Source organism: Peromyscus eremicus, unplaced genomic scaffold, assembly GCF_949786415.1.
Source record: "Peromyscus eremicus unplaced genomic scaffold, PerEre_H2_v1 PerEre#2#unplaced_226, whole genome shotgun sequence".
Taxonomy (NCBI): Eukaryota; Metazoa; Chordata; class Mammalia; order Rodentia; family Cricetidae; genus Peromyscus; species Peromyscus eremicus.
The window spans coordinates 239,467-265,290 of record NW_026734462.1 but is presented as its reverse complement, the minus strand read 5'-3'; the positions used below and the strand labels follow the sequence as shown (position 1 = coordinate 265,290).

At 41.1% G+C, this 25,824-nt stretch overlaps 1 protein-coding gene across 1 annotated transcript in view; it reads left to right on the top strand.

The window, feature by feature from the left end:
- Nucleotides 1-25,824, top strand: part of LOC131901704 (BCAS3 microtubule associated cell migration factor) — a 383,069-nt gene that overhangs the window by 117,895 nt on the left and 239,350 nt on the right. The window contains exons 12-14 of the mRNA XM_059252806.1: nucleotides 8,913-9,013; nucleotides 13,323-13,519; nucleotides 17,991-18,088. Of these exons, the coding sequence (XP_059108789.1) occupies nucleotides 8,913-9,013; nucleotides 13,323-13,519; nucleotides 17,991-18,088 (396 nt within the window). The remainder of the gene's footprint in view (nucleotides 1-8,912; nucleotides 9,014-13,322; nucleotides 13,520-17,990; nucleotides 18,089-25,824) is intronic.

The following is a 25,824-nucleotide window of genomic DNA, read 5'->3' as shown; positions in this document are numbered from 1 at the left end:
AGCCGTCCCACTGGCAACTCACTCTGTAGACCACGATGACTTTGAACTTGCAGTCCTCCTGCCTCAGCCTCCCATGTAGCTGAGATCACAGGTCAGTGGCTCCAGCCCAATGCAGCTCAGGATTCTTCATAACATTCAGGCCTGAGTGCTTCCGGCTCCAAGAGGTAACCATTCCTCTCAGCTGAAAACTCTTCACTACCCCACGTTTGAACAGTGAGGAAAGTTGGTTTGACATGTGATACTTTCGTAAATGTAGGAACATTAATAAGTAGATATAGATGTAGACAGTTGCCCAAACAAAAGGAGAAGAGCACCTTATCTTAGAAAAACCTGTTGCTCCTAATCAGATGAGTGAGACACATGACTGAAGACACCACGAGTCACTTGGTTTCCTACACCAAGTAGCAGCCTCACAACCAATCAGTTTAACTTGCACACTTGCATTGTAGATGCACTTCTTTCAGCAATAATCAATTCTTTATTCTACATTCAACGATTATAAAAGTGCCATACATTATAAGCGTATCAGTCATCCCTCGCTGTGCATTTGATTGCTCTTCAGTTCCTGTCCTTGGCTGGCCTCGCTCGACTGACCCTATTCATTGTAGTTCTTAGTCCACAGCTCCATACTAAATACATACTTCTATATTTCACATGTACCAAAGCCTGTTTAAGGAAAAGTCCTCCCTGTCCCCTAAGCATCCTCACCACCTCCCAGGAAGTAAGTGGTGTGTCACTGACTTCGTGCTGCTTGCAGATGAGCACGAGGATGCAGTCTTGGGTTGCTGTTTAGACTCCACAAGCTCTAAGCAAGACTGTATAGTTACTGCCTTTGCTGAAGTTTGCTGTTGAGGGAGTTGCAGATGCACATATTGAGTTGGCACTGTGGACATCCTTCTAGTTGGGACTTTAGTTGCAGATGTCCTGAAGACATTGCCATACTCTTGTTTATTCAATTCCAAGTTGCACATTGGGAGGGTTTGGAAATTTTGCTCAGTGGAGTTGCTGATCTGGCCAAGAATACCAGTCCATTAGGCTCTATTGTTTTCTTCGTTTTATGAGATCTTTACGGTCATGCTGAGTAGTAAAACGAAATTGTGAGCCCTGCCAGGCTGCCTCCAGATATCACTTGTCCAGACACACAATGTAAAATGACCTCTAGGGCAACAAGAATAACAAATGAAAGGTCCTTTAGTCATGCGATGGAAGGAGACTTTAGGAATCTGGAAGAGGAAACAGTGGAGAGAGAGGGATAAGATGTACCCGGAGTTGAAGGCTATTCAGGGAAATGTATTCTCTTATAGACAATAAGGACATGTCATTCTTCTAATTATATATTGCTGGTGACTGTTCTTCTGGGAATGTGGAAGAAAAGGAAAGTGAAACCAGAGATGTGCAATGAGTGAACGCTAGAAAACTTTAATAATTAATTAGTGAACATCTATGGTACCCCAGGGCCAGGGTGCAGGGAAGATCATTGATCCATTTAATATAAACGTGGGAGAAGCTTGTTCCTGGATGTACTGTTTCACTGCTGTTGGGCTGTTGGGAAGCATGCCTGCTAATACAGAGGTCCGCAGTGAGGAGTGCCTCCATCAAATTCAGCGCTCTCCTTGGTGCCCCCTTCCAGTGTCTCAACAGCCTGGGTTCTAATACTTAACCATTCCTTTGGATATTTTTGGTGTGTGATTTTTTTCGCTGGTGACTTTTTCTTTTTTTTTCCCTGGTCATTGAAAAGTAACAATTTTCTGTCCCTCTGATAGGTATAAAATGATAATTTGTCTAAGTGTGTGATGTCTGGTTACTACTGTTGACACAGATTGGTTGGCTCTTGTGTTTTCCCTCCTTGGGATGGTTGGCTCATTGGGAACTTTTTTGTTCATTTTGCTGTTTGGTTGTTTGTTCTGGAGACTTGGCTCTCAAAGGCAGATTTTCATTTCTACAGTAAGAAACTGCATTTGCCCTCCGGTTCTCCCTGAGGTCCCAAATGCTTTCTTTCTCATCAGAAGCAGAGTTCGGTTTGGAGAGCTGTCATATTGTATGCTCGCTCCAGAAATGCTGCTTTTAATAAGAACCAAATATATGTGAAAGTTTGTCCTTGAATGGGAGTTTATCACCATTGGCCTTTGGGTGAACCTGGAGCGGGAGCTGTTTCATTCAGGGCAGCATGATGTCATTGAATTCAAAAAGTTCTCTGTAGCTAGAAAAAGACACATTGTTCCCTGAAATAACCTAGAGGACTAAAAACTGTTGGCACTTTACTGGTTTCTCAGGTCCTCACTGAAGATTTCAGTGAGATTGCTTTTCATCATTTTCTGTGGGGTATGGAAAGAAAGCACTCTGATCCTGAGTCTCAAGAGTATTCGGTATTCCTCACAAAGTTCTGTCACCAGCCTGACCTTCCCAGTGATCCTCCGAAGAGTGCATTGGACCCATACAGTGTGGATTTCAAATTTCTCAGTGTGTTCTTAAGTGGATTTAAATTCCATTCAGGTTTTCAACATAGCTTTAAAGTAGCTAGTGCTCTTTTACCTGGAGAGTGAGGTCAGTGTAGGTGAGCATGGTTGAATTTGATCAGCACCCTCCCGGATCTCAGTCTCGTTACAATTAGTTGTAGGACATTGAAAAGCCTTTTACTATCCGTGAAAGTTGGGAGCCAGACTTGGGCATCTGTCACTGCTATGGTTGACCAGCTGTGTTTTCTAAGCTTCTGGAGCCACACTTTAGATGTTTTCTTATTGTTGCCACATATACACACAAAACAGACAAACAAAAATACCAGAAAGACCTGAACTGAACAAAACAGAGTTTCCTTTCACGGATGTCACAAGCTAGAACTACTCAATGCATTATTTTGTTATGGGTTACTCTTTGCTTTATTGTCCATTTTGTGACCCATGTGTTCTTGACCTTTCAACTTTTCTACACATTACAAATCTTTCATTTATTTAATTGCACTAGTTCTAGATAAAACCATACTTTTTTTTTCATCTTGAAGCAATACCTATGTCCCTTTAATTTCTTTTAAGATGTCCAGTTTTATCCTGAATACTTGCAAAACACACCCAATGCACTAAGAGGACCCATTCTCCTCCTGCTCTCATATAGAGAACACTCATGGTAATGCTAAAACTTCCCTGCATCTTCCTTGGCACAGAGTAGGTTTGTTGATGAAGGACTTAAGTTATTGAGATTTAGTTCTTTCTTTGGGGAGTTTTCAAACCATTTGATTCTATGAAATCGAAGGATTATTGTCTTTTGGTCAGCAGGTGTGTGGCAGGGAATTTGCATCCCCCTGAGGTAGTAATGACTTGCTTTTAGAACCGGACTACATCATACATGTGAAGGAGGGATTTAGCGGAACTCAGAGGTGGAGGTTGGAATGTCACGTGGGTGTGACTGTTGGTTAGTAATGACTAGTAGAGCCTGATACTTCATGGACAGAGTTAACAGCATGGAAGGTAGTATTTTCAGTTTTCTTTAGATAATAAAAAAAAAAATTCTGTGCATGCTGATCTTTATAGTTGGCTACAGAAGATACCTCAGAAATCAAAACCAAGATTCTTCCAAGTTTTCATAGAACTCAGAACATATTCTTTGACTACTGAGAAATTTTACATGGGTGTTGGACTTAGGGACATGGTTATCAAACAATTTCATTTTTCTCTTCATGATTTTACTTACTTTGTTCTATCAGTGTGGAAGCACTCTGGGCTGAGATTGAAAGAAGTATTTTGCAGAGATCAGCACTTGACAAATGTGTTTTATTTTATTTGCCCTGTGACACGTGAAATATAAATGTATACCTATAAGCATGCATATGTACGCTCATATATCACTCTCTGACAGCAAAATACACTAGATGGGGTTTTGTTGTTGTTGTTGTTGTTGTTGTTGTTGTTGTTGTTTTTAAGCTGTTGTTTACTCACTCTCTGCATATCTGCTTCCCCGAGAACACAGGCTGTAAACATTCTGATTCAGTTACTGTATGGTATAACGGTCTGTTCATCCTGTTCCTGGTGTTCTCTGTTTATCAAATGTCTGCGTGTGGAGACAGTATTTTTCAAGTGCTATTCTAAAGTAAATGGACCGTGCTTCTTTTGCATGTAGTTGATATGGCACACTGTAAATTCCTGTAGCAAAGGTAGCTACAAATGGTGAGCTTTGCATCTTGACCTTCCTTCTCCTTTACTCTGGCAGTTCTGTCAATTACCTAAAAAGAGCTGATACAAACAACCAACTAGCAAAGACTGGAGAGGTGCCTTAGGGTTAACAGCATTGCTGCCCTTCTAGAGGTCCCAGCATCATGTGGTGTCTCACAACCATAACTGTGATTCCAGGGAATCTGAGTCTTCTCACCTCTGTGGGTACCAGGCACATGCATGGTACACATACAGACATATAGGCAAAAATACTCATACACATAAAATAAATAAATCTTAAATATAAAAAGGCTGATGTTGTAAAAATGCTAACAATTTTTCTTTTGGTAGCTGGTATGTATCTTGTTTCTTTCAACTTGGGTTGTTCGCAAGACATACAACTTTATTTAATTAGAATCAAGAATATTCTCATTTGGGGGGCTGTAGAGATGACTTGGTGGTTAAGAGTGCTTACTGCCTTGCAGAAGACCTGGGTTCGGTTCCCAGCACCTACGTAGTATCTCATATTTCCCTGTAGCTCTAGTTCCAAGGGATCTGTAACCCTCCACTCACCTCGGCATGCTCTTGCGTGCATGGGGCTCACATACATACACTCAGGTACACAACTACATATAAAAATTCATTAAAGGAAACTCTCCTTTTAAAATTAAAATAATTCTTCGCAGAGCAGTGGTGGTACCTGGCTTTAATCCCAGCTCTCAGGTGATAGAGGCCCATGGATCTCTGAGTTTGAGGCCAGCCTTTTATACAGAGTGAGTTTCAGGACAGTGAGGGATACTGAGATGAACCCTGTCTTGAGAAACTAAAAACAATAAATAAATAAAATTAAATAGTTGAATTATAGTTTATGCCTACATTATTAGAATTGTGAGAAAATCATTGATATCTTTCTAATGTTGCATCTAAATTTTGTGTAAAATAGTCTGACATAATATATTTGGGGACATTTTATTCTCATTGGTACCAAGTACATGACCTAGTTCCTGATGAGGTTATTGGTTATTGATGGACACAGGCCGCCCTAGCTTCTATGTTTGTCTCTGTTCCTGTCTTGTGGTCCTCTGTACTTTGCCTGCTACTGTAGCACTTGTACCAGATGCTCTGCCCTTCCTGAACTCTATTCAGGACGATGCAGCTTTAACGGAGTAGTTGAGATCCTGTCTTCTCACTGCCACGTTCGGTGCCTGTCACTCAGCAGGATTGTTCACTTCTAATTCTAAGGAGTGACTGGAAAGTGTGTAGAGTCTGCTCAGTCAGATGCCCTTTTTGGTTTTATTTTCATCCTACTAGACTGAAAGTTTGCACGTAGTCTTCCCTGTGACCTGGTATGTCATTTCCCTCCCTGAGACGGTGAGTATAGACAACTCTACTATCTACTAGGATTGGAGACAGTTTAAAACATCAGTAAAGATAGGGCAGAAAGGAAGGCTGTTCAATTAATATGGAAGATAGTTCTCCTGCACTTTAATTTTTCCGTCTTCTGGTACTGACAGAGATTCTTAATTAGGAACCCAGTGAGCAGAAGGCCGTTCTGAATCTCCATGGAGGAGTTCATCGTTTAAATTCCTAGTTTCCTTTTCTTGTCTTCTTTTTTCCTTCTGGCTGTTTAAAGGAGACTTATTTATCATCACTATTTCACATATACAAAGAGTTCATTTCTGTGTTGTATATTTGGAATATTTACTACTTCCTGTGTAAAGCAGATGAGGACAGAGAGGCTCCTCCTCCACCCCACTTCCTCATCCTCCTCCCACTCCTGTGGGAAATTCCAAGCATACCCACAACCAGATAACAATGGTGCAGCAAGCCAATAAAGTGCCAGCTCAAGACCAGTGTTGTTCCGGCCATAGTTCCACTCCATCCTCGCCCTGAGACCGTCCCCGCCTCCATCGTGTCCACAATTTTATGAAGTTCTAGAACATAAAGAACATCTGTTGCTGTCACTTACTCTAGAAACAGAACTGCAGCCTTACACTTGATATTTTTTTCAGTGCTTATTCTGAGAAAGCTCTGACTTTTGGTCCAGGGCATGTGGTATGCCACACAGTCTCTGAAAATTCACATTAGGTTTTATTCTCTTGTGGAAAGGTAGTTTACTCTCCTGCTTAAAGCTGTATAGTCATCCCATCACATGACTCTAGCTTGACTACCCAAATCATTGTACTTAGCTTACTTTATTTTACCTGGGTAATGCTTTGTCCTCGGATATCTACATGACTCATTACACTTCATTAAAATCTTTTTCCTTCTCATCTCCTCACAGCATGTGCTGTCACCTAGTCAACCTTTTTGTTATGGTTTTTTTTTTAATGGCATTTTCTGATTTGTTTTTTGGACTAGTATTTTAATGCCCAAGTTGGCATGAACATGAAATCCTCTGCCTCTGCCTTCTGTGCACTGAGATTGGACTCATAGCCATAGGCATGACTGCCCCATCTTTTTTTGAATGCTAATTTAAGGGAGGAGAGGGAATTGAGAGTTAGTTACTCTTGGCTTTGCTGTGGCAAGAATTTAAAAATCAAACAAAGGTGATGAGTGTTCTGGAAACGGCTGCCTCTTGGAAACACCAGTTGACTTACCATCTTTACAGAGTATCCCAGAATTAGTCCCAAAATAATGTCGGAATAATAATAGATATTTGTTAGGATACTCTTTTATTTATGATGCCATTTGCCATCATAAAAGATGTAGTTGTGTGGCTTTGTGATCTTTTGGGTTTCATGCTAAATATCAACATGCCTGTGCTAGAGAACCATGATTTTGAAGAACCAGCAGTCAGTGGTTTGGACTATTGCAAATCTTACATTTCGACACTATGTTTATATCTTTCCATAACCACTTAATAAGGTCCCATTTCTTTTCTTGAAATGAGTTCAGGCTGGGCAGTGGTGGCGCATGCCTTTAATCCCAACATGGGAGGCAGAGGCAGGCGGATCTCTGTGAGTTCGAGGCCAGCCTGGTCTACAAAGTGAGTTCCAGGAAAGGCACAAAACTACACAGAGACACTGTCTCAAAAAACAAAACAAAACAAAACAAAACAAAAAAAGAAAAGAAATGAGTTCAGATAACTCTTCTTGTGCGCTTGTGTCATATAAACCTTGCCTTGGGTCATACTTCACCTCCTTTGTTTGTATCTGTTTTTCCATGATTTCCATCTTCTCTCCGCACCTTAGCTTGGCATCATCAAATAAGATTGGCATCGCCTTTACTGCTCATGGATGTATGTATTAAGCATTTCATGGAATCTGTATTAAGAATAGTTAAACTGCTTGTTTCCTTTCTAGTAGTCTGTGCTAGGGATATTTGGGGTGTAGATGTATTTAGAAATATCTCTGGTAGCGGAAATGATGATGTTTCCTGTTACAGCCATGACTCTTCACTGCTCATCCTGCCCCCACTCCTTCACCCCATGCCTTTTCTTTTGTTCTGTGTCCTCTGAAGAGGGGGGGGTTGAGAAGTTGTGCATTCAGCCCAGTTTTACTGTGAACCTAAAAGTGCTTTAAAACTAGGGATGGAGGGAATTCATAGACATCAGGACTGATTGCGCCTGAGGTTGTGGAGATGCAGCATTTGAGTAACTGTTGGAACTCAATGAATGTTGTTTGGGCTTAGGAGCACGTGAGCTACTTGGGTGCCTGCCCTGCATGCAGGAAGCACTGGGTTAGATCCTAGTACTTCAGAAAGCTAGCACAGGTGCAGAGCTTTAATCCTAGCAAAGTGGAGCAGGGTGACCAGAAGTTCAAAGTCAAGGCTGGGCTTGATAGTGTATGCACTTAACCCCAGCACTCAAGAGGCGGAGACAGGAGGATCTCTGTAGTTCAGGGCCAGCCAGGACTACATAGTGAGACCCTGCCTCAAAAAGAGTTCAAAGTCATCCTCAGCTGCATAGTGACTTTGAGGCAGCCTGGCCTGAGTAAAATCTGTTTCCAACAAACCAACGGACACTAATAAATGAACAAAGCACCTTACTGCTTTTCCTAACTAGAGGTTCTCTTTGTAGAAGAATATAGACTAGTTTCAACTGTATCAGAGTACTAAAGGATTATAGAAATTACCCAGAATAGCTGAGAAAGGCAATATTTGAATAGATGAATTTTTTTCATCGATTGAAAGTGTTTCTCAAACATCCTGCCTTTTTATGCCTTCACTGTAGATAAAAATAAAGAATGGGTTCTTTGAATCCGTCATAAGTAACCTAGCAGGTAGGTCTGCTGCTTCCTCAGTGAACTTTGGGTGTTCAGATGGATTCATTATTCCTTTCCTAGGGATCTCATTGCTAAATTTCTAGAGTTGTTGTGTTTGAGTTTTGATTTCATTTGTTTGTTTGCTTGTTTGTTTTCTAGACAGGGTTTCTCTGTGTAACTTTGGAACCTGTCCTGGAACTCTCTCTATAGACGAGGCCGGTGTTGAACTCACAGAGATCCGCCTGCCTCTGCCTCCTGAGTGCTGGGATTAAAGGCGTGTACCACCACTGCCCAGCGGATTTTTTTTTTTAAATGAAGCCTCTTACTGTTGCCCAGGCTAACCCTGATAAGATCCCTTCCTGTAGCCTCCTGAGTAGCTGGGCACAAACAGCCTGGCCAGTTTACTGTTAGTTGGAGAGCTTTCTAAGAACTTGTTTGATCTTCGGTTCATGAATTGCCCCTGTGTTTTATGTAATATTATCTATTTCAGCTGATTTTGTTCTCATCTGTCTTTTCGCTGCACAATTTGAAGAGGTTTAAATTCTTTTTTCTTCTTCTTCTGTAGCGCTGCCCCCTGGAAGTCCTGGCCCCATTACTCGACATGGGTCCTATGACAGTTTAGCCTCCGACCATAGTGGACAGGAAGATGAAGAATGGCTTTCCCAGGTAAAACTCCGATATTTTGGGTTTATTGCAATAAGGGAGCATGGAAATCTGCGTTTATTCTATTCCTTTCCTTATAGGAAAATGGAGATAATTGGTAACTCTTTGTGAGTCACCAGAATTATGAGTATTTCCTTATTAAGAATGTCTTAGAAATATTGTTCCAGGAATCCACACATATATTTTCCTTGTACATTTTACACATATCCTTCATTGATATTATCTGTGCTTGTGCAAATGTTTACTTTGATGCAGGGCACACAGAATGTCCAAATGCTTTCATTGGGGAAGTTCAGCATTGCTTTCTTCCAATTCCTGCTGGAATTCCTTTCCTGGCTTCACCCAGGCCACACTGTTACTGGTGGCCATTCCTGAAACAGCTTCACCTAGTCACCCCTCACCTTACTATGTGGCTCTGTCTTCAAGTGAAGCGCTCTCATTTCAAAGCAGCTTGGGCAGATTTCACAGTGGGGCGATTACAGGGACTTCATTATAGATGCTGTTGTGTCTGCCTCCAGCCTGACATCATTTGGTGAGGTTAATGACCTGTCTCGCATTACCCATTTGGCAGCCTTTATCAGATGGGTGCCTCAGAGAAGTGGGACCCTTTGTGATGTTCTCAGGGAGGGTAGCCTGAAAAGCTGCAGTGGCTCTAGAAACTGGAGGAACAAACCGTTCCTGCTTGATGTGTGTTTATTCCAACACCCAGCAATGCTCACGGGCTGCTCCGTAGTGACAGTCCGTCTCCTGACATGCTGAGGTCCTTCCTCGCCTGCTAATATCCAGATAAAAGAAACCCACTATGCACACGTTCTGTCCAGGAGTGCTGGCAAAGCACCCACTGTCCCTCACTTCAGGCTTGCTTTCAGAAGAAGCAGTAATGTGTGCTGTCAGGGTGAAAGTGCATGCAATATGTTTGTCCTGCACACAACAGGAACGGGAATACTGCAACATCTGGCTATCGCCTCAGTGAAATTGCACAGGCATATGTTTACCTCTCGGCTCTGTGACACTGATGGTTTTGAGCTTAAAATATACACAGTTCTTTATCTGTGGCCTAATTTACATTGCCAAATGCAACTCTGAGAATCAGAAATCACTGTCCTTGATCTAAGTGTTTTCTCCCTGTCATTAGTGGGCATGTGAATATCCTTCCCAGACCAGCATGCCTGGGCCCTCTCGAACTCACACATGCCTTTGCACTCTGTGAACCTTGTCAGTTGTGTTTTGTTAAGACTTAATCACTGCAATCTGAGAAATGTAATTAAATATAAAAGAATGAGGGCAAGACTCAAGGCACGTGGGATGCCAGTTTGATAAAGCCTTTTGCACAGAGGTGGACACAGCACCAGCAAGGCTGGGGGAGGTACAGTTGACTTTTGCTGAAGATTTGCACAAGCTGTTGTTCAAAAGGATCGTCTGCAGAGTCCTTTTCAGGGTCCCCCGTCTTCTGTCTCTTTTTTCTCCTAGTATTGAGTATAATCCTGGTTGCACTCCACCCCTTCCATGAAGCGTGATGCTTATAAAACTTCTGAATTACTGTTTTACTGTGTGTAAAACCCTTCGTCAGTGTTTATGACAGTTGAGAAAACATTTTGATCAAGTATCAGTTACATGAAAGAAAACATAATAGCTGCTTTATTGAAAAATAGATGTTTGGGCTGGAGAGGCAGTCCAGTGGTTAAGTGCATGGAGTCCCCAGCTCCCACACTGGGAGACTCACAGCTGCCTGTAGTCTGGCCCCTAGGGATCTCATGCTATCATCTGGACTCCCTGGACACCTGCACACATGTGACATACCCTCACACAGACACATAACACATAAATAAAGATAAATCTTGAAAAATTATGTAAAAAGTAGATGTGAGAACATTTGGAAGCAACATAAATATTGTATTATACAAGGAAAGCAGCTTCATTTGTGAAATTATTTGGGACCTTATCTTAGTTTTGTAGAGCCAAGAACAACTGCACATTTTTCAAGAGCTTGAAAGAACAGCTTTTAGTTGCTCCCATTGCGTGCCCACGTTGTGGTCAATACTGACTTTGTTGGGTTTACAAAGGCAGTCAGTCCCTAAGGAGCTGATGCTAGTTCCCTGGGGTAGACAACTCAGGTTTTCAACTCTACAATCCCTTTTGCTTTTATGGAATTTTTGTGTTTTAGATACACAATATGGTGCATATATTGTGTGTATGTTGATATATGTACATTTCTACAATTTTGGGTTAAATTTTTCTTGAGATTATAATATAATTACATAATTTCACCTTTCTCTTTCCTCCTTTCAAACTCTTCTATGTACAACCCCCCCCCCCATTTTCTTTAAAATTCATGGTCTTTTTCTCTTTATTTCATGGTGATGGTGGTGTGTGTGTGTGTGTGTGTGTGTGTGTGTTTATTCCTAAATAGATGATTACAGCCTGCTCAGTATAACAGTCTATGTGTATTTTCAAGGCTGACCATTGGGTACTGGATAGTCAGTTTGTGTACCCTCTCCTGGGAAAGACCGTTTCTCCCCCTCAGAATTCTTAGTTGCCTGCAGGTCTTTGTCTGTGGCTGGGGCTCTGTGAGCACGCCCCCTTCCCTATTAGCATGCCTCTTGGGAACATGTTCCTGTTCAGTTGTGTTTAGGCAGCCATGTTTGTGAGACTTCATGGGTACACCTTCTCAGACATTTCTAGGAGACTTGATCTCACAACAAACTTCCTGTCTCTCTGGTTCTTAAAATCTTTCTGTCCCCTCTTCCACAATCATCCCTGAGACTTAGATGTAGGAATATGTTGTAGGTATATTCATTGAGACTGGGCTCCACAGTTTGATTAGTTACAGTTTTCTGTAATGGTCTCTATCTGTTTCAAAGAGATGATGAGGGGTAAGAACTAATCTGTGGACATAATGATAGCTCTTGAGAATATAGTAGAGATTATGCTGCCTTAGTAAAATGGAGGCTGTAGATGTAACCAACCTTCTTATTAAATAAGAAACACAGAACCAATGCAAAGAAGAAAGCCAAGAGGTCAGAGCTAAGAGCTAAAACCTTACCCTTCCTCCTGCAGTGGTCCTACCTCTCCGAACTCACTACCCCTGTGTTAATGTCTTTATATAGTGTTCCTGTTCTGCCTTCTCATTGGTTGTAAACCCAACCACATGACCACCTCGTCATGGCCTGTCTGTATAGGCCTCAAGGTTTTCCTTGCTTGGTATTGAGATTAAAGGCATGTGTGTCCAATAATGGCTGTATCCCTGAACACACAGAGACTTACCCAGCTCTGCATACCAAGTGCTGGGATTACAAGTATACGCCACCACTGCCCTGCTTTCCTATGGCTTGCTAATAGCTCTGACCCCCGGGCAACTTTATTTATTAACATACAAATAACATTTTAATACAAATAAAATATCACCATATTTCCTCTTTTCTATTTTAATAAAAAGGAAAAAAGAAAAAGCTTATAACTAACATAAGAAAAACTATATACAAAAGTACAATAACTATATACAATAGGAGGCTGTAGATTCTTCTCCAAGATCCATTACCATATTAGTCCCCGGTAGTTAGCTAGGGTTCCAGTACGGAGTGATTTTCCTCTTGTTGAGCAGGTCTTGGTCCAATGAGAGAGCTGTTGCTTACCACGCAGGCATATGTACCGCTGTTGTGCCCTGAGTGTTTGGTGCCTTGCTGGTCATTGTGGTTCATAGGTGCCAGAGCTGGTTTGCTTCCCTCCTTTGGAAGCTTGCATGGCAAATTCTGCTAGTTCCCAGGTAGGAGGCTTTCGGGTCAGATGCAGTCGAGTCCTTGGCTCCTGGGTCTGAAGTGCATGGCATCTTCAGCAATAGGGACTTGCACTCCACATCTGGGGCATAACCAAGGGCAATAGCAGCAATCTATAGTGTTTTGAGAGTCTTTGACAACCCTGACCAACCACGCAAAAGAGAGCTTCTCATCCCTGGTATTGGGACTTTTGTTATACTATATCTCTTGCGGGAAGCAATTTGGGTTAAGATTTTACTTTAAATTATGTGCATACACATGTGTATTGGGGTTCTCTGAGAGTTCAGAAAGGAGTACTGCACCCCTGGACTTCTAAGCCATTTGAGCCACTGGTTGTGTGTACTGGGAACTAAATTAATTCCCCTGTAAGAACAAGAATATCCATGTAGGTGATGATTGTGATTGTATTTTTGCTCCAGGCGCTCTCTCTGTCTTTATGTCACTAAAATGGAAAGTGGGTTTAAGAAGAGGTGCAGGGCTTGTGACGTGACCTCTGCAGGCCACAATATATCAAAACCACAATTCTGTCTCTTTTTCAGGTTGAAATTGTGACACACACTGGACCCCACAGACGCCTGTGGATGGGTCCCCAGTTCCAGTTTAAAACCATCCACCCCTCAGGCCAGACTACGGTCATATCATCTAGTTCGTCTGTGTTGCAATCTCACGGACCTAGCGACACACCACAGCCACTCTTGGATTTTGATACAGATGATCTAGATCTTAACAGTCTCAGGTAAGAAGAGATAGAAAACCAGGAGGTTACTTGCAAGTCAGGATTGAAGTCTTCCTTTGAAACATGTGTCCTGTGCAGTGTTCACATTTCTCCTTTTGACTCAGGATCCTGATATTGACTCCATGTTACCTGTCGTCACTCAGGGGCTGAGCACATGCAACCAATCCTTCTGAAATGCCTTTTTGCTAATACCAGAGGTTTATGGGTCTTTGTTGATATGGTGAATGTGCCTTTCCTCATCTTTCTTCACCTGTGCCTTTCTCATTACCTTGCATCATGCAAGATGGAGTGTTAGTGAGATTCATTTGTAATTTGTGGCCTGGGTCTTCCCAGGTACTCTCTGCTTCTTATATGTCAGAATTATATGCATATCTAAAATATATGTTTTTCATTTTATTTTTGTGATGCAATTTAGTTATTTTTAAATTTTGGAGCCTAGCATTTGCACAGCATTTAATTTATCTGTCTAAGAGACATCAGTAGCTACTGAAGGGCTCAGTTTAATGTAATACAATCTCCATTTTACTTGTCTTTTCTTTTAAAAGAATTCTAGGACTGGGATATAGCTGAGTGCTAAAGGGTTTCCTCATATGGCTGAGGCTGAGTCCAGTCAGCCTCCATCAGGAAAAAAATCAATCTGTTAATAAACTCTGACTGGGTATAATTGCACACATCTTTAATCCCAGCATTCAAGAGGCTAAGATGGGTGGTTTGTGAGTTCAAAGCCATAAGAACACCCTTTGCAAAATTTTTAGATATCTATTATGTATTGTATGTTCTTAAAAATAAAATTATGGGAAATTATATTCTAATCACACGATGAAATATACCTTTATTTGTCAACAGCAATAAAAAATTTTTTTTAAAATAACAAAACCAGGGTTAGAGAGATGGCTCAGCAGTTAAGAGCACTGACTGCTCTTCAAGGGGACCTGGATTCAATTCCTAGCACCCACATGGCAGCTCACAACTGTCTGTAACTCCCGTGCCAGGGGATCTGACACCCTCATACAGACATACACGCAGGCAAAACAGCAATGTATATAAAATAAAAGAATTATAAAAATTTCTAAAAATAAAACAATAACAAAAACCAAGCTGGGTATGATGGTGCATGCCTTTAATCATAGTACTCAACAGAGCTGGTTTGATCTCTGTGGTTTCAAACCCAGCCAGGACCACATAAGAGAGAACTTGTCTAGCCGGCAAAATGGTTGCCCAGCTAGATTAGGCTTTCAGAAATTTTTTCATTCTTTAAAGGCAGGACGTAGTTGTTGTGTGCATGCCAGGCACTCGGTTTGGAGCTGGGAACTATGCATAGAAGGGCTGGGATGTAAATGATGCCACTTGCCCACCTGACTTTTCTTGTGGAGGTGTCCAGAGAGCATTGACCATTTCACTATCTGGACAGAAACTCTTTCTCTCATTCCCAATCCTTTTTGACTCCTCAGATCTACTGCTAAGGCCAGAATCCAGGGTTTCTTTTGTTTCTTAATTTTTAAAATTTTGTTTGTTTAGTGACTGGTTCTGATTCTGCAGCCCAGGTTGTTCTGGAATTCACTGTGTAGTCAGGATGGTTTTGAACCCATGGTTGTCCTCCTGCCTCAGCCTCCTGCTGGATGCCGGGGTTATAGGTGTGATGTAGCACACCTGGTCTGGTTCATTCCTCACATCTCTTTTCTCCTGTCACATATGTTCATGGAGTCATGCCATTTCTATCCCAGAATATATCTGGAAATTTGAAACCCTATTCCCTTATGGGCACTATAGAAGCCATCTATGCTTTCAATAAGATCCTTAGTCTTCTATTTTTATGGTTTTGCTTTTGCTCCACCAGTGCTTAATTTTTTCTTTTTATTGACAAGTTCTGGCTATAAAGCTCAGGCTGGCTTTGAACTCGTGATCCCTCCTCTCCTGTATTCCAAATGCTTGGATTGTAAGCATGTACCACTAGCTTAACTATTTTGTTCTTTTCTTCCTTGTTTTTGTTTTGTTTTGTTCCTTCCCTCTGCCTCCCCTTTCTCCCTTCCGTAGTGCTAAAGGCCGAACTTGGGGCCTTGTACATGGTGGGCAGGTGCTCTGCCATGCTGCTACATCCTCAGGCCTTGGTGTAGTTTTAGTGTGCTTCACATAAGACAGTGAATGTAGACTGCTGGACCACGTCCAGTGTTGCTGGTTATTAAACATGGGCTAACTTAAGTAGTCAAGGCTATCCTTTAGTGATTCCTGTTTACAGCATCACGTGATTATGTAAGTATCAGTAGTAAAACTTTTAAAGCAGGAGACCTTTGTCTCTAAACTATTTATTCTCTCTGTGAAATGCACAAGGTCCTACCACTTTTTTCCCAGTCACCATCACCAGGTGCTGTGGGAGCCCCCGATTTTTGTCATGTGAAAGCATCCGTAGTGCCTACATGCGTATTCTACCCTCTTGCTTCATGCAGCTTTCACTGGGCATCTCAGATACAGTCCTCCTAATATTTTATAACAATTTATTTTTTAAACAACTCTACATTTTCAACATTCTTTCAGTTTTTCTTAAAGACCCCTTCCTTTTTAAATATAAAAGCGCTCCTACTATTGTTTTTATCTAACTTTAAATTGCTTACAATTGATTAACTAGAGTGTTGCATTGTTTGTTGATATTAAATATATTTATCCCAATATAAGTTTATATATTTGTTTTGATTGTATTTGTAATTTGCAATTTAGGGTTTGAACAAGTAGGCTTGCTTACAATCTTGCTGAAGACTTTAACTTCTAGCCAATTATGCCTGTATTCCCAGCACTCAAGAGGCTGAAATAGGAAGGTCTGAAGCCAGCCTGGCTTATAGAAGAAGACCCAGCTTTAATGAGAAATGTGTGTTTTAACTTTATCATCCTTCAGTGTCCGTTAGGATTGAGTCTAGCAGCCAGTCAGTAGTCCCCTTATCTCAGTTCTCCATGCTGGCTCAGCTGCTCTCCCCTTGGGTATGTCCCTCTGGCCTCAGTGGTCAGATGGCAGGACACTGGACCTTTTCTTTAAAATTATGAAGGACTTTGTTTCTTTTTAAATCTCAGCTCATCCTTTGTGTTGATTTCACTGTCCTTTTCCCCATATGATACCATTAAGGTTGGTATAGTACTGGGCATGGTTGCCCAGTTATCTTTAATCCTAAGGGTACGGTTATCTTTAATCCCAGCACAAAGGCAGTAGATCTCTGTGATTTCAAGCCCAGCCTGGTCTGCATAGCTGAACAGATCCAGATGTTGCCTAGTTCCAAGAGAAGCCTGTCTGATGTGCACAGTCATGTATTGCTTAGTAAGAACTTGTGTGATGATTGTGTTGTTGCATGAACATTCTATTGTCAACTCGCACAAACTGTGATAGCCATGTCACTATATAGTGTGATCTTATTGGCCACCATCAAATATGCTGCTGTCACTGACTACATCTCCCATCTTCTTGTCCTGCACTTTTATTACCTTTGACATCTCATTCTGAACCTTAGTTTTCCGTAGTAGCAGTTCATGAGTAGCTTGTATCTGTAAACATATCTCATATTTTACATTTCATTTCAACTTGCTCCTGAAATAACATTATGAATACTGTTAATGTTCAGTAAAAATCTCATTGTGGGAATTACCAGAAGTGCATACATTGTTCCCTCTCACTGCCTGGGACTTAGATCTTTCAATTGTAGTTATTGTCTTAATAGTATTTGTTCTAAAGCAACTGGAGACTCAGCATTTATACATTATCCTTCTTGAGCTCCTTCATATTGTATGTAATAAACCAGTTTTGCTGAGGCCTAAATTCATTACTATATAGTATTTGATAATCTTGTGGAAGTTGCTCAGTAGCTGCTCTGGTTGACTTCTGCAGCACAACACAGCCTGGTTATCCTCTCTTATCCTTGTTAATAAAACAACAGTAATGACAACATGACAGTGTCTTAAATATTTAAATTATGGCTAGATGTAGTGGCACACATCTTTAATCCCAACACTCGGGGGGCAGAGGCAGGAGGATCTCGGTGAGTTTCAGGCCAGCCTGGTCTATAGAGAGAGTTCCAGGACAGCCAGGCTGTATCATTGCTGTCTTCTGTTGTCCTCAGCTCTGATGCCGTTCATGAAATGTTCATATGTATGCTTTGGAAAAGCCAGAATTTTCACTGTATTTTCCTTCTTTTCCAATTCTATTAATTTTTTTCACTCCAGTTTTACCTTTTCAACTCCTTTCTTAATCCACTGAACAACACAAGTTAATAAGAAGAAGTTAGAGTGTGCCTGGTAAGGTGGGAATGTTGTGTGTTTAGAGCTTTGGCCTTGTGTAGGCTTTCAGGACTGTAGCTCCTTTTTCGTCTGGTTTTAGAATGTATGGTTCTTTAATGGAGTAAGCCATTCCAGTATTCCTGATTTAGGGTCTGTTGTAGGAAGTGACAGTTTCCATGCCAGTAACATATGTGAACTAAATGAAATTGCATTTCAGGATCCAGCCGGTCCGCTCTGACCCAGTCAGCATGCCAGGGTCATCTCGTCCAGTCTCTGATCGAAGGGGAGTTTCCACAGTGATTGATGCTGCCTCAGGTAGGGTGCTTCCAGAGCATTCCTCGGCTTTTAAGTTTGATTTTCTTACACACTAGAGAGGATGAGACTCAGTTTCTTTCCTCTGCTGTTTTGTTGGTTGAGGTTTTCATGTCTTTATACAGTAGTGTGCCTCTATTTGCTACGGAAAACTGCCATGTATTCAGACATTCTTAGTGTTGCTGAGTGGAAGGTGGAGCCGGCCCTTGATTAAATGTAATGAACATAGTATTGAAGGCTACAGGGTTGATGACTGTTTGCCTTTGATCACTTGAAATGTCAAGCAGCAACCTTGACAGAGAGCATAAATACAATATATGGATTCAATTTACTCGACCTGTGGAGTATCAAAGTGCCTGGTCTGTGGCGGCAGAGGCAGTCCAAATGTGCTATCTTAGATAGCTTCACGGAGCTGAGAAATTCATCAGCTTAACCCTGGTGTGTCTCCTACAGTTCTTAATTTCCTAAGCTTGCAATCAGCCTGTGAATGTGTAGCATTAATTTCTGGAACACGACTCCTTAGTGACTGGCTCTGGTGGCTTCATTTGTATTATAGAGATGTTCTCGGCAAAGCCTGGTGAGTCACCGAACTGGTTGTGATAATGCCTTTCTTGTGTCTAAGATGAGTGTAGAAAGGGAGAATGATGGTGCACACAGTGTTGCCACACGTGGGGAACGTCTGAAGATCTCACAGGATGGGTGTGACCCCAAACTCTGTCCCGGTGGATTTATCAATAATTCCGCAGTAGTTGAACAGTTGAATTAGAGCAGATTTTAATCTGTGGCGGTTTCAAAATCCTCACAAACAGTTGATTTGATTGAGGCTTAAGCTGTGAAAGAGCAGAACCCATTACAAGACCGCTGCCTGATTCTGTCTCAAAGTGCATGGGCTTCGTGTATTTTCTTAGTTCCCAGTTAGATACTTATTTTGGTCAATTGATTACACTTCAGGTCGTATCAAGCTGTCTATATCCATACCTACACCTCCACTGTAATGTAGGGTCTTTGATTAGCATATACATTCTTGTTTTTCTGCTAGAAGTTGATAAATATGGCTGTTGTCTGCAACAGGCAGGGACCTGGGTGAGCTCTCTCCTGGCTCCCCTGCATCAGATGGGACTTTTGAGATCAGTAAGGAACAAGCATTTGGGTAGTGCCGACAGGGAGCTGGCCTGAAATCACTGCTTGCCGTGTTGAAGTATTTATTCAGTATTATGTTGAGGCCTTATTAGGCTTTTAATACATTCTTAAACTCTACAATATTATTAATTTCGCTGTCAAACAATTAGGCACTAGTAATGCATGCTGCCAAAGTGGTTGCTGTGTGTCAGGTGTATTTGAGATGGTATTCTGAAGTAATAATGCATATTATATTGATCAGAGAACAGTTTTAGCTTTAGGTTAAGTTGTTTCATGAATAAGGAGAAAGTTCAGTAAACCATTTAATCCATTGTATATGTTTTTTTTAAAAACAGAATTTAATTTGACTTTTGAGTAATAGAGTAGAATCACACTTGACCTGCTTGCGTCCCTATCAAAGGTGCAGCCTAAGGTTTTGTGGGTTGTTGCTTTGTGGCCTTTAACCTCTGAAATTGACAACATTTTGGGTAGAGAAGGGACTCTTTTTTTTTTTTTTGCTGGCCGAGCTCTGTTACTATTTATTTATTTTATGCCCATTTTTCCTCCTGAAATCCATGTTTCCTTTATAAACTATCCAGGACAGTAAACGTGTGTGCTGCTCTAACTCTGAGCAGAGAAGCCTTAGTCACGAGGAACTGGACTCTCGTGGGTAATTCTCTTCAGCTCCCTCTCACATGGTTTGGATCTCTTGATGAGGAGTCTGTGTTGTTTGGTTGAATGGATAATATTCTGTTATCCAGCTTCCGTCTGCTTTAATCAGGTCACTGCTGTTAACTGAATCACTATTCTCCCAATGTTTAACAAAATGAGACTAAATGATTGTAGTTCTCTGTGGAAAGAAGTTAATGTGGTAATTCTAACAGATTCCATTTTCAAAAGTAAAACGTTCATTGAAGTTGTCCCTGAACCAGGAAGCACTGCTTTCACTGTGGCCCATGCATCGGAGGAGTCTGTATTAGGAAGACATTTGGTGACCAGTTGCTGAGAGAAAATTCCCGATGTGGGATCTCCTTTTCTAGGCTTCATTGTTCTGCACTTCCTTGGTCCATTTTGTACTGCTTCATGTACTGTCTTCCCACTTTCCCTTTGGCGTATTTTATAGCTGTCCTTCAGTTTTGGTGACAGAACCTCCTCTGTCTAACCCTGTGGTGGTAATCCTTTTATACATAAAAATTTTGCAAAGATAGTGAAATAAAATTTAGTGTGTGTGTGTGTGTGTGTGTGTGTGTGTGTGTGTGGTGTGTACATATATAAATTACCTGTCAGAGAATTTATATACATATATAGCACATCCATACATACATACATACCACACACACATTCTCAGACACAGAATAAATTTCAAAGTGAAAATATTTTATTTAAACCTTATTTCTGCATGTTGGAAAGATGGCTTAGCTGTTAGGAGCACTTGTTGTTCTTCCTTAGTACATGGGTTCAGTTCCCAGCACACCCACTGCGTATTACAACCCTCTGTAAATCTAGATCCAGGGGATGTAGTGTTCTCTTCTGGCCTCTGCAGACATGGCACACTTGTGGTACATGCAAAACACCCACACACACAAAATAAAATAGGGAAAAGTTTTAAAGCCTTGTATGAAGAGTTTTTATTTTAGCTATCTGTGTGTTAGTGTGACGTTATTCTGTTGAACAAAAAATGATCTTTCATAACTTATCCCGTTGTTAATTGCCATTTCATTCCTTCATGTAGCGATGCGTGTAGAATGCACATAAACACACACACACACACACACACACACACTCACTCACTCACTCACTCACTCTCTCACTCACATGCATGCACACGCACCCTGTTAACTTTTACTGGTCGATGCACAGGGCAAAGTCTATGTCCTCAGCTACTATCTCTGCAAATATGTGCATTTCAGTTTCTCAGCTGATCATAGCTATTTGATAAGTAGACATTATTTTTATCTTAGCTCTGATGGTGCAAAATAAAAACCCTGGGTTGCCTAAATTTGGGGCTTCAGTGATTGTGAGATATTCTAGTCTCAAGATGAAGGGAACACCATTCTTGAAATTTTTCCCTAAGGCACAGCCTACCCAAAACAAATAGACCCGGAGCTCATTGCTCACTTTTATATACACTCAAATAATTAAAAAACTGTATTTTTGAATCATATGTAATATTTTTAGACAAAGCGTTAGTTTAATTTTTTTCTCATTGTTTGTACCTAATACTGTTATTCCTGTATTTTAACTAAAATATAGGACTTCTAAAGAGGAAGCAGCTGGTGTATCATTTGAACTTAGTTCCCCAATTGCATTTTTTTTTTTTCCTTTTTTTCCCTGAGTCAGTCTTCCCATGTAGCTCCAGCCATCCTGCCTCAGCCTTCTTGATGCTGGGAACAGACACCCACCACCTCACCCACTTGCTTCCTGCATGCATTTTGGTTTGTGCTTCCTACCCTTAAGATAGCAAAGTGTCATGTTACCTTGCTTTTGCATAATAATTGAAGAGCCACTGGAGATCCAGGTCACCCTGAGTGTGTCCTGGTTTGCGTTTCACCATAGAGATCAATGCTTATCAACAGAATTCAAAGGACTGAGATTAGAGGACAAACATTCCCGATCTGCATGTGGAGGAGACAGAACTTGTAACTTGATCTACAGTTGCCATTCAAATTGGAGGTAGACTTTCTCAGCCACCACAGTCTTAAGCTATCAGAGGTGCTGATGGGAAGGAGTATTCAGTTTGCCATGGTGCAGCTTTGTGGTCATAAAACTAAAAGTGGCTGGGAGAAGCTGTGATATTCATGTTCATGGTCTGTAAGTTCATGGTCTTACTTCACTGTTTTCTGCAGCCTCAAGTGAAAAATGAGAATTCCTATGTAGAATTTGGATTTCTCTTTCCTTGGAAGGGATGTATTTAAGTTACTTCCTAAATAATTCCCAGATAGAAAATATGTAATATTCTTTAGAAATATGAAGGTAATAAATGATAAGTCTTTCAAGTCACACAGTTCCGGATATTGTTCATGATTATAAAGTGACGAAAACCCTAGACTTGTCCCTTGGGTCTTCAAAGCAATTGTTGGAGCAATAAGAGGATTAAGGAAAGGGGCAAAATTAAAAGAAGGCTCAGTGCTGATCTGTGAACAGCCTCTGTGAAGAGGAGAGTATCCAAACTCAGTTATTAAGATTAGCATTTTTAATTAGAGTATGGGCATTAAATCAGTTCTCATCCTTTGAACACCTACCATTCATACAAAATTTAAAAGTAAGTTTCTGAGAATAGGTCAAAACAAAGCAAAACATGAACTCCACTTTGACCCTGAGGAAGGCGCAAGGCTGGAATGTTTGTGTGGCTGGAAGCCCAGGATAGCAGTGGTACAGGGACAATGCGTGGGGCAGTATTAGAAACTGTTTAAGTCTGAACCGGCTCTTCCATTTGTCTTTGTGACATGATTGTTAAATTGTTAGTGTCACGCTGTTGTAAATTGTGTCCTAGAGCCTGAGAGGCTCATGCTTACAGGTGTCATCTGTACACTAGAAGCAAACGAAAGCCCTCAGGCAAGTAAAGAACAGGCTGAGACCTCACCAGACAGCAGGCTGGAGCCTGGCTCCTGACATTCCTCTGGATATACTTGGGGACTGCCACAGAAAAGCTAAAATAAATAATCCAAATGAAAATGTTTGTTCCTGAGAAAAGAAGTTCTGGAAGCTTGTGCTAGCAGGAACAAGAATGGCTAACCCGAGTCTGAGGGGGACTGTAGTAGTGATTTCAGAGTGACTGCATTTCCTACGTGTGCCTGTCCTCCTAGCAGCTTATGAGGCTGAAGCGGGAGGATTGCTTGCACCTGTGAGTTTGAGGGCAGCCTGGACAATGTAGCTAGACCCCGTTGTCCATGACTGTACTTGAGTCAGTATGGACTCCTGTGTACGGGAACCTCAGTCACCATAATTAGCTTTGCCCTTACAGAGCTTTACGTAATTACAGTCATTTCACATGTGTATTTTACACATCTTGGTTCATGATTTGACATTCTTGCAGGTGTTCACTAGTTAGTGCAGGACTGAATTGGCAGAAAGCAACTACCACAGTGATGTAATTATTAGAGTTGTACTATGACCTGGCAAGTGTTTTTGAGGAATGCCATTCTAACTGTGAAAGACCAGGTGGCAGTGTGTGGATATTTAGGTAATTTTTAAAAATAAATATATACAATGTTCCTGTCACTTCGAGGGAAACAATGATATTGGGTTGTTTTTTTTTTCAATAATAAAACTAGAGCATTCCATCGAATATTGGAAAATTGAGAACCTTGTATCTCACAGGACCCCAATACTTAGATGTGTGATAATAATAACTAATGTATTTTTTCGTATCATATAGTAAAGGATGTCAGTGTTCAGGAAAGATGCAGTACTTTCCAAATGACCACATTGGTGCTGTTCTGAATTTTATGTATTTGTTCCTGTCAAAAAATGGGACAGAAGAATTTAATGTCATCAGGGAGGAAAGGCGACTGGTAGGATTTTAGCTTCATGCTGAAGCTAAGGTTGTCAGCATCAAATCAACAGAGAATCTCCCAACTTTGAGGATGGTGTTAGCGCTCTGTCCTTCCCACCACAGCCAGGAATGTGACCAACTTTCCTTGATGTGGTTCAGCCAAAGGCCATTTGTTTTTATCCATAAGGATTTTAGCCAGGCATGGTAGTATAGCCATCAGGAGGCAGAGGACTGTGAGTTCAAGGTCAGCCCAGGCTACATAGGGTAACTGTTGAAAAGGATTTTATTGACCTCAAGACTAATAATTATTAATAGTTTAAATGCTGACTTGTGTAAGGTGCATAGATGAAGCTTGTTTGGGGAGAGTGTGTGGATTAGCACAAAGGGAATCTGACAAAAACTGAAAATTACTGCTGGGTATGTGCTTACACAAATACACATACACATCCATAATCAACTTAGTCATTTCTGCCGCAATTCAGATGACATTTGATTGAAGTCTGATCATATCTGTCCCTGAAGTTTTGGAGAACTAACACCCTCACAATATTGAATGTTGCCAAGCTTGGTGTAGTCACAGCCGCTTAGGAGGCTAAGTCAGGAGGGGTCATTTGAGCCTGTATCCTGTGTCTCTGAAAGAAATCGGATTTTTAAATGCAGACTCTCAGAGATGCCTCTTATTTGGAGCTTCTCCCATCTCTCAGAACTTTATTGACATATCATTCATAAAATTTATTTATGTCATTGAATGTTTTTGATGCTAATATACTAGCACATTTTATTTTTCTATCTCCATTGTGTATAAGATAAAATACTTTTTTATATTTGACTTGTATCCAGAAACCTATTTTTTTTAATCCCACTAGAATTTTTGTAATTTTCACTGTGTGTTATCAGCAAAGTTAATTTTATTTCTCCCCATTCTTTCTATTTTCCTCTTCAAACTTGCTTAGATTTCCATGTCACTGCTCAACAGAAATAGTGATGCTGAGCATGGTTGTCTCAGTCCTATGGTGTGAAGGGTTAACATTTCACTATTAAATAGAATCTTGTTAGAGGGAATTGGTATCATATTTGTAATGTTTGAAGAAAATGGACAAAATTAAAAAAAGCCAGAGTGGTATTTTGTGACTCAAAAGCATATTATCAGAGATATTTCATTGAGTCAGGCATGGTGACACATGCCTATGAATTGGGAGGCTGAGGCTGGGTGTCAGGAGTTCAAGGTCAGCCTTGTGTACATGAGACTCAGTGTGATGGTTTGATTGGGAATGACCCCCGTAGCCTCATATGTTTGAATACTTAGCCCCTAATTGGTGGAACTTTTGAGGGAAGAATTAGGAGGTGAGGCCTTGTTGAAGGAGGTGTGTCACTGGGGGGTAGGCTTTGTGGTTTCAGAAGCCCAGGCCAGGCCCAGTCTCACTGCTGTCTATATGAATAAAATGTAAGCTCACAACTACTCCAGCTCCATGTCTACCTGTCTGCTGCAGCGCTTCCTCACCATGACGGTCATGGACTCAGCCTCTGAAGCTGTAAGCAAGCCCCAATTAAATGCTATTTCTTAGTTGCCTTGGTCATGGTGTCTCCTCACAGAAATAGAACAGTGACTAAGAAACTTTGCCTTAGAAAGCAGAACAAACAGCCATTGAAGGGATCAGACCAAGGGAGTTGAAAGAATGAGGCTTCAAAAACCAGTAAGAAACTTAGAACTGAGAGTGAAACAGAGACAAAGGAGCCACACCTGAGAGACTGATGGTCGCCAATAGCTGTCTAAGCCATGTACTCCTTACAGATAACGCCAGCAAGGAGTTTTTCCAAAGGAGTATGTGAAGGGCTGTGAGTTTTCCTGAACTTCTGAAGATCATCAATGCATGATTCCAGGAGCTGTGGCGAGAAAGAAGCAGTCTAAAGGCACCAACTCTCTCTTTTTTCTCCCTAGGTTTGGATGATGGCTTTCAGTTTTGATAAAATTAGACATTGGAAAGAGAGGGGTGATTTTTCATGTTCCCCTGTCAGCCTGAGACCCTCATCTCACAGTAGCTCAGGCTCTGTGAGATATTGTAGGATCTTTGCCAATGGACAGAAGGAAATGCTATCAGGACACAGTATTTATTTCTAAGCACTC